At 49.0% G+C, this 12,479-nt stretch overlaps 1 protein-coding gene and 1 long non-coding RNA gene across 3 annotated transcripts in view; both read right to left on the bottom strand.

The window, feature by feature from the left end:
- Mwh (multiple wing hairs) overlaps nucleotides 1–5,906 on the bottom strand; it is a 46,875-nt gene extending 40,969 nt beyond the window's left edge. The window contains exon 1 of the mRNA XM_078178431.1: nucleotides 3,288–5,906. Within this exon, the coding sequence (XP_078034557.1) occupies nucleotides 3,288–3,490 (203 nt within the window). The 5' untranslated portion in view covers nucleotides 3,491–5,906. The remainder of the gene's footprint in view (nucleotides 1–3,287) is intronic.
- A 43-nt stretch (nucleotides 5,907–5,949) lies between these two features.
- Nucleotides 5,950–12,338, bottom strand: LOC144469230 (uncharacterized). 2 transcript variants are annotated; one of them, XR_013493936.1, is made up of 7 exons: nucleotides 11,880–12,337; nucleotides 11,594–11,769; nucleotides 10,554–10,731; nucleotides 10,133–10,469; nucleotides 9,141–9,892; nucleotides 8,600–8,802; nucleotides 5,950–8,196 (listed from the first exon to the last, which is right to left on the bottom strand). It is a non-coding gene; the product is annotated as an uncharacterized LOC144469230 (long non-coding RNA). The 2 variants fall into 2 exon arrangements; XR_013493935.1 differs by having other exon boundaries at nucleotides 8,600–9,892; nucleotides 11,880–12,338.
- Between the last annotated feature and the right edge of the window lie 141 nt (nucleotides 12,339–12,479).

Here is a 12,479-nt window from a genome sequence, read left to right on the forward strand (position 1 = left end):
CTGTGTGTGTGTTGGTGCTCGTAAATATTTGCGCCACTGCCGGCTGTATCGTAATTACCATTTCAATATGTCCCCGGAAAAACATACTGAAAAGTAACTAGTTAGGTACGATCGTTAAACAGCCGGCGTTAATAGATGTTTTTCATCAACGTTTGCTTTCGTTCAACTTAAAATTTTCCGCATTGTTCGCACTTATTATACTGCTATAAAAGACACAAAAGATCTTTAGAATATGACGAGGTTTACGGCTACCGGCTATGGGTTCGCGTAAAAATACCGATACGAGAGAATGCGGGTAAGTGTTCGAGCGTTGGTGGTAGTCCTCCATTTCGGAAAGAATGCCATCAAGTGTCCGAATGCTAACGAATGGTGTTGCAAATACCGGCGGTTTTTCTTTCGTCTCACGGACCGTTTCATAATTATTATTCGCCGCGGACAGGTCGTAGAAGAATAATAGTCCCGATTCCACGGCTTGTTTTTCGTACTGGTTCCCCCGTCGCGAGAGTTTTCATTCGGAGAACAATGGTTCGCTGGCTACACAGAGAGTGGATACCTTCGTATACCACGGACCGTGTGTACATACGCAACATAACCGGCGGAATAATAAACTCCTCGGCGCGCAATCATACGCGAGAAAACGCCGTGAAGGGACTTTTGCATTAAAAACCGTGGCATTCTATAATTGCCGGTGGGAGGGGCGGGGAGCCGGTACGAAAACAACGATCGCCTTGGTTTTTGCGGGATCCTGGACCCCCGTACGTACAGCGGCTTTATTAGCAGAAACGGTGCACGGCACGCGTGCATACGTGTGCAGTGTGCAACCCTGCGCGCCCTGATTCATCCATGGTTCGCGTGCACTCTTTTTGCTGGCAAACCGACTGTGAATGAAATTACTCGGTCTCGTTAAGCTTCCTTTTTCGCCGGTCGAAGTTAACTTGCCGAGGAAATCGTCGGTGCTTCGGCAGTCCCTATTCCCCGACCTTGCAACGAATCGAAGGAAGCCTAAGGACTAACTTAGAGAGCGTTGCCAAGACAAATCTTATAGATAGGAAGAGAGTCTACCACTATTTTCGATAGCGCGGTTTTCTAATGCCTAATAAAGTCAATGCTCCCGCAATTAGTTAAAACGTAGGCTCTCAACACCAGACTCGTTAGCGCGTCTGAATTCTAGAATGCATCAAGATCTCAAGCGTATCATAATTCATAAGCATTCGCCAATTGTTTCAGTCAACTTCTCTAACAATTTCTCCCATTGTTTTCAATCCGGTGGATGCGAACGCAGAAAAATTCTCTTGAAATTGTTCTTTGGTAACTGACGGGTACCTCGGCTAAATTATTAAAACATGTTCGTACCTATTGAATAGGATAGAAATTAGAATTCGTGCACGTCGACCTGAGATCGCGTTGAAAAAGAATCAAGGGATGTCCGTTTGTTACCTGTGTTGTTTTGGAGTCCACACGTGATCCCCGTTCAGCTATCCCGCATGGTTCGAGGCTCACATGGAATCGATTGAATTCACGAACTGGCACGAATGAACGGAATCGATTTTCATTGTAAAAAAAATCGGGAAGAACTGTCACGGTTCTCACAAGCGGCCGAGGACTCGCGATGGAAGACCGTGCATCCGCCGAGGCGATCCGCACCTCGAGACGATCGGAGGTTTACTGACACCGGCGCCTCCACCTGCTCGTAATGTAAGCCAGGCTTCAGTTTATCCTGCGATGCGTCACGTAGAGGGGCAGAAAGGACAAACTCGGCGAGTCCCGTGGTCAATAACACTGTTCAACACACATTTCGACTTGCAACTCCAGCTATCACCCTCTGATTTCTCGAGACTTCTAATATTTACCATTTCCAGCTTTTGGAAAAATCTTATGCTCTTACAACAACAGCTATACGACTCTAACTTATACAATAATATTCTTTGAACTATCTTGAATAATTTAGTATAACTTAATATTAATTTAAAAATATATGAAACCATTTTAAAAATAGTTACTTCCAACAGATCACAATGTGCTTCAATCTGAGCACATATTTTCCAATTTACTTACGAAAAATAGATATTGCAAAGCTCGAATTTAAAAGATGGTTTGTTTAAATTAGGTAGCAATAGATACCAATAACCATACTTAATATTTTCGCGGGATGGCCATTTTTAAAGTTAACCAATAGATCTACGAAAAAGACCCGAGCCCTGGAGAATTTATTGCGAATGCCTGTTGAACGGTGGAAATTCGAGACGAAGGTTTGCTGTACCATGTAATCAACCGTTTTCTTGTCCGTATGCATGTAGAATGAGCACGGAGCGGACATCAAGTGGTAGAACTAGCTCTCGGAATATTCAATCCTCAGCCAGTGACGCGAGACCGCTGCAACAGTTATTGCACGGCCATCAATGTTGCCACTGGAAGCGTGGTAGAAATCGTTTCATGGGCTATAACGTTCGCAATCGGGCATATATTCTGTTACCCAATTGTCTGCCGATAGCAAACAAGATCTATTGTGAAATTTGATACCGGAAATTCTATGAAAAGTACGTTGAATTATATCTGAATCCTGTTATGATAATTTAGTCGGCGGATATTGTAAATAGACTTATGGAGCCAGAATAAATGATATACTTACGAGATTTAAAGTCAAGGGTGGCTGTAATATTTAAATTTTGTAAAAAAGACGAGCTCCAAGCGTACACTTTTTCGTTTTTGTATTTTCAGGCTAGGCTATGTCGGATGGTTCCTAAAGTGGCCACGAAGCGCTGCCCTCGGACGAATACTATAGCGACATCTAACTCAATAAGACTGAAACTTCAATTTCAAATGCTTTTCGATGTTAGTTAATTTGTATGGATGTACCATATTCATTGATATATCTTCTTAATCATCGCAATGCATATATTGACTATACCTACATGCATTTTATATTATTATATTTTAATATTCCTATGAACACGGTAGAACTCAAATTTATTACACATGTATTTAGCATCTGGTAGTGCTTAGCGTATCATACGACGTATTTACCACTTGTATGTGTGGCTAGACAGTGGAATTGCGTAGGATTTTTAATAATAAATTACCGTGTATCCTTGGTCGTACGAGGGTACCGATGCAAAAAAAAATACTTATAAGGTTATGTCACCTGTGTCGGTATGCACGAGAGTTCCATGGTGACCATTGTATTAGCACCTAATGCAGTGGAAGCTGTGGGTATTGCAGTGCCTTGCGATTCACGCGCGAACGATAATAACCGCGAACAAACACGAACATCATCGGCTGGTACATACCTGTCGAAGGTAAGGCTGTCCTGTCGGTAATCGCAGCCATTGCATCCGCTGCACCTCGATGATAACTCGGTCTCGGGGTCGGTATCGTAGGAACGATCGTTATCCTTGCGGTGTTCTGCCACGATGCTCCATGTTCTATGTATCAGATAAAACAGATAGAGCTGCTTGCCCCGTCGGCAAGGCTGTGATCTAGCATTCCCCATCCTGCCGTCCAATTAAGCTTTCTAGATCTGGTCTTCCCAGACACCGATTCGAAACAGGTCCCGCGTGCACGAACCGTTAATTGCCTCGCTAATTAGCTGCTGTCCGACAGGCCGGTTCCACTCGGGGGTTAAAATTCGCTGCACTCGTATAGCTTCGGAAGTCGTATCAAATCATATCTCCCACTTTCTTGCGATCCTTTCGGCCGATTAAAGAAAAACGACGATAATTTGTATCGTTCAGACGGCACACGCAATCTCGTTTCCACCGCGAGATCTCATTATCGTTCAGATATCTAGCTCGATACGCCCACATTCCTAGGACAATGAGGAATTTTTCTCGCGCGATGTCTCACCGATATCGCCCGTATCTCCGGCATTGTCTTTGCCCCGCGATTGTCTTTAAGGCTTGCGTAATTACGGGGCCGCGCGGCTCAGGCACGTCCCGAACGGAACGAGCGTTTATTATAAAATAGCCGGGAGAGCCCCGGGGGCTGCGACCGCTTCCTCGAGTGGCGAAAGGATTAAAACCGAGCGAGCCTTTACGACGCGACTTTATTAAGATATCGCGGCGTACGCAGATTCATAAATTGTCCTTAAGGCCTTCACGTGGGTTCGTTTTATCGTCCCCCGTTGCCGTTCTACGACTATCCCGGCGAAGTCGTTTATTTTCTCGCTGCCAGCCCCGCGATCGTATTTTTCTCTTGTATACGCGTTTAACGCGAGCACAGCCGACATCCGAGAGCGCGCACTTTTCCCGCGGGTTGCACCAAGATTTTTCGAGCCGATTAAAATCGAGTTAGAAGATCCTTCCGGAACAGAGGTTCTCCTCTATCTCTCTCTTGCTTTTTCTCGTTCGCCGCGTCTCTGTTGTTATCCGCGTCTCTCTTCGTCGCGCGGCGTCGTCGATGTCGTTAGCGTCGGTGTCGCCGGTGTCCTGAGAATTCCCACACTCGTTCCTCGTGTCCTGCGACCGTTCGCGCACTCGCATGGAATAGAACGACCGTCTGCGCGCATCCTGTGTCCCTCGGATCGTCAGCGACGTCTCCGACAGCGATCCATTATGTCCTCGGACGCGAAAATCTGTTCTAACGGCTTCCACGTCCCTTCGCGAGAGACACTAATCGTTCGAACGATTCGTCCGCTTTCTCGGCCGGTGGCAAGTCGCGAGGCGGTTGCTGCAGCTCGCGGCAACTCGCAAAGACGAATCGATTCGATTCGCTTCGGGGAGCGGGCACCGTGGTCCGCGCGGTCCCCGCCAGCGGCGAGCGAGCGAGCGTGCGGCGCGCGCGAATTAGGATGTGGATCCGTGCGAACGCGGCGAGCGTTCAGGAAAAAAACTGAGCCAGACGCCGCATCGCGCCGCGGCTAGAAAACCCAGTGATCCACTGACACGTGAAAAATTCTTGAAACCGTTATTACGCTTGCGTTACGAGAGCTACGCGCGCGCGTCTCTGTTCGCCGGGCCGGACTGTTTTCCTCCCGTTTAAGGCAGTCGGTTTCTTGCCACTTTCGTGGAACTGTTACGCGTTCCCCGGTCACCCGCGATTTTCACTTAAATTGCCGCCGATCATTCTATAATTCGCCGCCACGAAAATCACGATATTCCACGGTGTACAATTTACGGGCGAAGTTTCACAAGTTATCGGCGAGCGGGAGAGAGAGACGGAACAGAGACTGACTCCTGTAATCTACTACGGTCTCTGTCGCGGCTCTATTATTTACAAACTGTAGTCGGCGGGCACCACGAAAGTCGAATGACATGGTTCGACTCTCGTAAACAGAGTGTCGGCGCACAATATTTTCGCGAGACGCGGTTTTCGAGCGGAGCACGTTCGCGCGGCACTGTGGTATCACGCTCGATAGAAACCGATCGAAACGACGGTGACTCTCTCGCGAAACCAGGTGAAATCTCGCGTCGATTTCGGAGCAATTAATTAGCTTCCTGGCCGGCACGCCGGACGCATTTCACTTTCTTCGAAGTATCTGTCACGCGTGAACGCTCGGACGCCGCGCGCACAACAACACAGCCGCGGCGGCCACAGTCCGGAGACGGTGAGGCACAGAGGCAACGCGAAATATCGGGGGAAATGTCGCGTGACAGCGACGGTGCGAGCCGTTGCGAAGCGAATTTTCTTAAGATAATGCGGCCCCTAAGCGCGAAATTCCTGCGTGCGCACCGAACCCCTTGGGTGCACCGAAAGGTCGGCAAAAACGCGTGTACGAGAGCCTCTCGAGGCATTCACCGGGCGGGTTTCAAGAGCCGACTGCCAACTCGTGAATGCCCCGAGGTGCACGTGTGAGCATCGCCTCTCTCCCAACCGAGACTCTTCTCCTCTAGATCTCGCCTCGCGGTTGGCTCCGAGACCCGTCCGAGAGGATTCTGAGAGGATCCCTGAGACTCTGGGTCAAGCCACGACCTACGTCGTTCCCCTCCCCTCCCCACCCCTCTGGAATAGGTGTCCTATGAGCAGAGCACCAAATACGAGTGGCCCGAACGCTGCGATTAATTCAGTAGGTCAGGTTCGAGTGTCTGGATCCTGGATCTGAACCTGTCCGGATGATCGATTCGCGAGCGGATCCTGTACTCGATAACGATCTATAACACCGTTCTACGGCTCTGCCGAACCGACTCCCGACGACGAACACCAACACGCACGTGCACAAGCGAAAACCCGAGAAATGGGTGTGTCCGGCGCCGCCCACTAATCTAGAGATCCTATCATTGGTCTACGACTAAGGTCAATGCTTTTCTGCTCATGGCGAAAAAAATCATTTCAAAAGTGCTCTCACTGTTCGCTGGCAGAAGCTGAGTCACTGTGCGAGCAACGCGATCGATCGACTCGCGATTTTCCCAGCTTTTCCCTCCGATCGATTCTCGATGTTCTTTTGTCGAAATTTTATCGTCCGCGTGATTTTCTTCGATTTCGCTTCGCAAGTTTTCGCCTCGCCTATTTATTACGAGTCTCCGCTTATTCGCATTCCCTCGTCTTATTAACTTCCTCCGCGGACTTTCTCTCATCATAAATTCTCCGGTTCTCCGGCAATTTTTGTAGCTCCTCCCCGCGAGCTGCCGGTTCGCAGAGCAAACACTCGGCGCCGGTGATAGATGTTGAACGATAAATTATCTCATTTCGCCGGTGGTAATCTTCCTCCGCGGACCCGGGGATCGCCGGTTGATTTTCATCGAACAAGACGTTTCCGACTGGAAGACGAGCTTTGTTGCATACCACTTATTTAAACGGGAAGTCGTTTCGATTTTACACGCGTCCCACGGTGCCGGATGAAGTTCTCTCCCCGATCCAGCGGACTACACGCCTGGATCGCCTCAGTCATCGAGGTAAAAGGTGAAATACCAGACAAGCCTTCTTCGTAAAACCTCATCCGTGGCATTAATAAGACGCCTCGCAAAATAGATACTTCCCTTCGCCTGTAATCTGCATCCTGCGCGCGCGAGAGCGAGCGAACGAGCGAGCCGGGCAAAGCCGAGCCAAGCCAAGCCAGCTCTGAACGCTGCGAGAGAGACTATACGTGGAGCGACCGAGGCGGGTTCGGTTCGTTCGCTTTATTCGGATCTCGTTTAATAAGCGAGAAGCGATTATTCGAGGAGAGGCGAAGTGGTCGACCGTCGAGCCGCGAGAGAGCTTTTCACCGGTACTCTCTTTTCATTCACTTTTTTTGCGCGTTCGCGCCGATTTTTCGCCGCGCGATGCAAACGCCGTTAGGTCGGTTCACTCATTTCACTGTGATTCCGTAATGAAAGGTAATCAAGTACCGCTGCTGCGGCGTAAAGGACTCGCAAGAAACCACGGTTTTCGTGTCTGAAAATGGGTCTGCCAGTTCTGTTCTGCGCACGTGAAGACCCGTTTAATCAGCGGACCAGGGAAAACCGAAGGGAAACGCTCTTTCCACCGCGAGAGGCATATTTATTGTTACACTTTGTCGCCGGCTGCTACGCGATAAACGACCGTGTCTCATCCATCATAGTCATTCCACCTTTCACGGGAACCGGTGATGGAACCGCCGGTAATATACCGTTTAATCTGCGAATTATCCTCGTGACTTTTAACGAGTTAATCTTTCATCGTCCATCATCGGCGATCCTGTGTAAAAGCTACGGAAAGCTCGTTTCCCAATCTCGCGGCGCTCGAACCGACCGAAACGCGCGCTGTCTCTTTTGAAAGTATCCGACCATTTTTCCTCCAACCGACGCGTTAATCAGTCACAGTCGAGGACAAATTCCTCGAACCATTGTACGGTGGCAAATCGCGGCTAATAAAATTAACGTCATCGCTCAAATCGCGGGGAAACCCGCACAGCGCGCGCAGCCAGTCACACCGGTGGGTCATGTTCCGCGTCTGACCTATGACATAAACGAGCGTTAATAGCCACTGTAAATTCTCTTGCGAGCACAGTGGGTTGCCTCTATGACGAACACAAAAACGACATTCTTCTTCGGTCTCGCTAACTTTTGCCGGATCGTTTCAATCAACCGATCTCAGGTGAAATCGCAGCGTAAATCGCAGGACTTTTTTTCGCTCATATGCTCTCCTTTCCCCCATTTCGTTCGCGGTGGTGCTTTCTGATAATTGTTCAACACTTTCTTCTGTCCCTCCAACGCTCTCTAACTCGTGGAAGAAAAATCATCGTTCGCCAACGACTATTCTGTATCGAATCCGAATCATTTTCCTTTTCTCCAATTGGACGGCCTATAACAATGACAAGAATTTACGATTATTATGTGGAAATTCTCGAGAATCGATTTGGTCAGTCGATTCATGTGCAAGCGAATTATAAAAGCTCGGATATAGGTTAGTAAGCGTGTGTTTTTTCCGTCTGTTAAACAAGAAATATAATTAGCCTGCTTTTAACGTTCTAAAATGCTGATGATTTCGAAGAAGCCGCAAGAATTGCTTCAGTTGGTCGAATTACGTGCAGGCGAATTCTAACAGCGTGTATTTTTACGGGACCGCGGCAGCGAGTTCGGAATCGCGATGCGTCTAAGCTGCGCACAGGAGCTCGATGCCAACGTCGACAAATTAAAGGTCGAGTGCAACCAGTGCGCCGCGCGCGTTTATAGGAATTGTGGGTCGACTCCTCGCGCCGTGTTACCTCGGAAATCTTCTCAGCCAAAACGGATTAGGTGTACGCAGCGCCGCGAGATAAGTGATTGCACTCGTGCATCATACTCTCTCGGAAAGAAACCAAGGTTGCTTCCGGCTTCTTGCGCAACATCGGGAACAAGGAAACGCTACGATACGTCGGCGCCCGATCGCCGAGTTTTAAAGCCACTCACGAGCGATCCGCGAGATATCCTACAAAGAAATTCAGTTAGCCGAGTTTTGTTCCATAAAGGCCGCCAGATCGCATCTTCATTTCGCACGAACGTTTTCCTAACCGCGATCCCCGCGGTTCCTTAATTTCTTCCACGGATAATAACAATTTATTGTCGCGGCGGTTGGGGCGCTTCTGAAATTTTTCTCGCAATTAGAGATCGCGGCGAGGGGCACCGCCGCCGAGTTTCTGCTACCACGAACGATAAAATCACCGGGTTGCACTCTTGATCCCTCGGGAGAGGAAGAGGCTCGCCATTAAATAAGCAGCGAGATCGGTAATTTAACAAATTCAAATCGTGCTGATCTGCGCCAACTACCTGGTGCGGTAATGCATAGTTGCTTTCGAAATGCTCGCTGCATCGCCGGTCGACTGTGGCGGCCAACAAACGTTCAGCTCGATCGTCTCCGGATCTTCGTGCATACGTTGTGGATTTTTGCGGAGCAATCTACTTCTGAAACGCGATAAAAACTACGGCGATTTGCGAACCGATCTCTATAGAAAAATAACGATTAAACGGAGAATGTTCTTCGATCGTTTACAAATCGCCGGCATGAAAATTCCCCGGTCTAACGATCATCCATGAAAACGAAACTCCATTTAATTTCGATTTCGCGAAGCATGCCCATAAAATTCGAAATCTCTATGGCGCATCTCGCCAGCCGTTAGCCGGTCGAGCGTCGTGCGCGCATGGATGCGTCTCGATATCACCTCGCATTACAGTAACCTTTGCGTAATAGCGTAATGAATGAAAGCGCGATCCTTTCACGCGAGGCAGTGACCTTTCGATGGACGCGGAGGATCGCCGATCGATCCTCTCCTCGATCCTCTCCCCGATCCCCCGGAGACTCGCGCGCGCGATCCGCGCAGCGCGGCCGCGCGAAAACGATGGGCTGCCGCTGCCGGTTAATCCGAGGGTTAGGGATGGATATCCGAGTGCCGCGATTCCACTGGGTCAGATTCACGCTTGACCTGGGCCGAACGGATACCTGGCTGTAACCGTGTATCAGCGACGGCTAAGAATACCGGTGCTTCCGGATGCTTGCGCAACGCCCGGGAACCAGGAAGCAGCTACACACAAAAAAATGTGATAATTATTCGACTGTTGTTCGCATGGCGAAGAAATCGCGGCTGTTCGCCGACCGGTGGACCGTGGGCTGATTTAAGGGGGCCGAACGATCCATCGAGCAACCGCGATCCAAGCAGACAGTTGCAGTCTGATTTTACCCGAACAAAAACTCTCTTCTTCCTGTCTCGATTCTAGCTGTTGCATCAATTCGATTCGAAAGCTGATCACGAAGATATTATTACCTCAGACATTTCTTTTGATTTAGATTGTTCTCATTCTTTCTAGGTTTCCAGTTTGTTGCACGTGAAACGGAGCATCTACGTCTTAGCGACAGCTTGATTCCAAAAAAAAAAACCAGAAACAGATAGGCTACTCCGTTTTCGGTTAATTTATGGCAGGGTCGAGTATCCCGTATGATGTCCGGCAACTCGAGCGCAGTTGACACATGTTTAGAAAGTTAGGAATCTTCAAGTATGGCAGACGACACGAAGTCGTGCTGATGTCTGATAGAACAATGATGGTGGTCCTGAAGGATCCGGCGACGGCGTGCGGATGGCATTGGAGAGGTTACATTTCTATCTGCAACAAATTTCTGATATTATATTTTTGTCTAGGATCGAGTATTAAATCAAGTATCTTCTTCAATAAAGGTGAAAATATGACCTTGGAAATATTCCAACAACTTTGACTGGATTGTGTGTAAAATAGTTCTTCATCTTCTAGAGCGTCGTTCAACTTTGCATGTTCCACCTGCGGGACTCGACCCGATAGTCACGAATGATTACCACATCGGAAGACCTTCGCTCGGCCGAGCACCCGGTTACGCTCGTTCCCGCATACTCTGTAATTGTTCGATCATTTCGATGAAACGTTTTTTCGTACGATCGCGAGGAACGACGCTTTGAAATCCAATAATGGCAAGATAGATGGCTCGAGTTCCAACGGTCCGGTGCCCGTTTGAGTCTAAGCCGATCGCTTTCGAAAACTGTTAGGCTCCCGTGCGGTTCTCCGGCCGATCACCGGCTCGTTTATGATGCTGCCGGCGCGATCGATCGCCTTTCACGTCGATCTTGCCCCCCCCCCCCCCCCTCCCCACCGCCCCGATATCGGAACGACCGATTAAGGCGTTTCACGCGTGTTTCGTGCATTCCCAGGGCAGACTCTCCGATGGAAACGCTCGCGATTATTACGAGTCGCGCGCGCTCACGCCGGGAATTCGAAGATTACAAGCTTACCTTACACCGGAAGAAGCTACGCTAGTCGGATAAAGAGAGAAAGAGAGAGGGAGAGAGGCAATGGCGCAGAGAGAAACAGAGAGGCTTGCTCGAGCCGCATAAAAAGATATTGTTCTGAAATTACAGAGCTCGAGCGGAGAGGTTCGGTTCGATAGGCGGTATGTGCTCCCTCGGCTATCGCCGAGCCGAGCGGAGCGGGATCTTACGTGAACCGGGTAGAAGCTTGGATCCATGAGAAAAGCAGATGGTCGGATTCGTGGCAAAAGGAAAAAGTCGGCCGACAGGGACGCGTAAACCGTGCGTAATACCTATAATACTCGTGTGACCGCGGTTTTCGCATCGAGATTTTACCCCCCGTGCCTACCGTGCGCGACGCGAGACCGTGGTTCTCGATTACGTAAGCGACGCCGAGAAGAAAGATCATCTAGTAGAAAGCATGTCAATGTGGCAATCCGACTTTTTGCCTACCTTTTTACGGGACCGGTGAACCGAGGCCCTGGGACTCGCGAAACACGCTGAAATAATCGCATCCTCGCCGACCGCTGTTTCCAAGTACGCTCGAATCACCTGTTTCATTATACATAACTACCCGTTTTATTATACTCGGCTGTCTTATTACGCTTAGCTTGTCCCGTGGATAGACGCTGGAAAAGACGGAAGTCGTAGTACCGTGAGAAGTAATTAGGGTTTATCATTGTATCGATTCGATACCGATCGAAGGCTCGATCGGAAAAAAAAAGAAAGAAGAACTAACCTCGCTGCTCGTCGCGCGTTCCAGGTGAACGTTGTCGTTCCACTGCTTCGCATTTCACGATTTCTTGCGTCCTTCTCCATCGCAGGAAGCAAAGTTTTTCTTACGCCGTTCCTACTCGTTTCATAACGGTTTAATAGAACGAAAGCTACGCAATTAGAACACGCGGCAATTACGATCATTGTACGATGCAGATATCGAGAAGCGTTGCGGCGATCCAACGCGATCTCTCAAAAATATTAACGATTAACAGTCCGACTCTACCTCAATAAATTTTTCCACAACGATGGGAATTCTATTCGCGTACCGGCGAGCTATTCTCGAGTAACATACTCTATTAATTTCTATTAGCATTCGGATTTAGTAGAAAATTATTCAGCTGCTCCGTGGACGTAACGCAATCGTTGAGAAACCTTGCGCTGCTGAAAAATCACCTTGTGTTGCGTTTCTGTCGTTCGTGTAATTAGGATCGTAACTAAAGGGATGACGGTGTCACGTTGGTAACCACGATGCCACGAGTTTACGAGAGTGGGGCAATTGCGCAACAGGTCGAAGCAATTTCCAGTTTATCGACGTTACTAATAGTTTCTGGTCGAGGCGGTG

This window comes from Augochlora pura, chromosome 4 (assembly GCF_028453695.1).
Source record: "Augochlora pura isolate Apur16 chromosome 4, APUR_v2.2.1, whole genome shotgun sequence".
Taxonomy (NCBI): Eukaryota; Metazoa; Arthropoda; class Insecta; order Hymenoptera; family Halictidae; genus Augochlora; species Augochlora pura.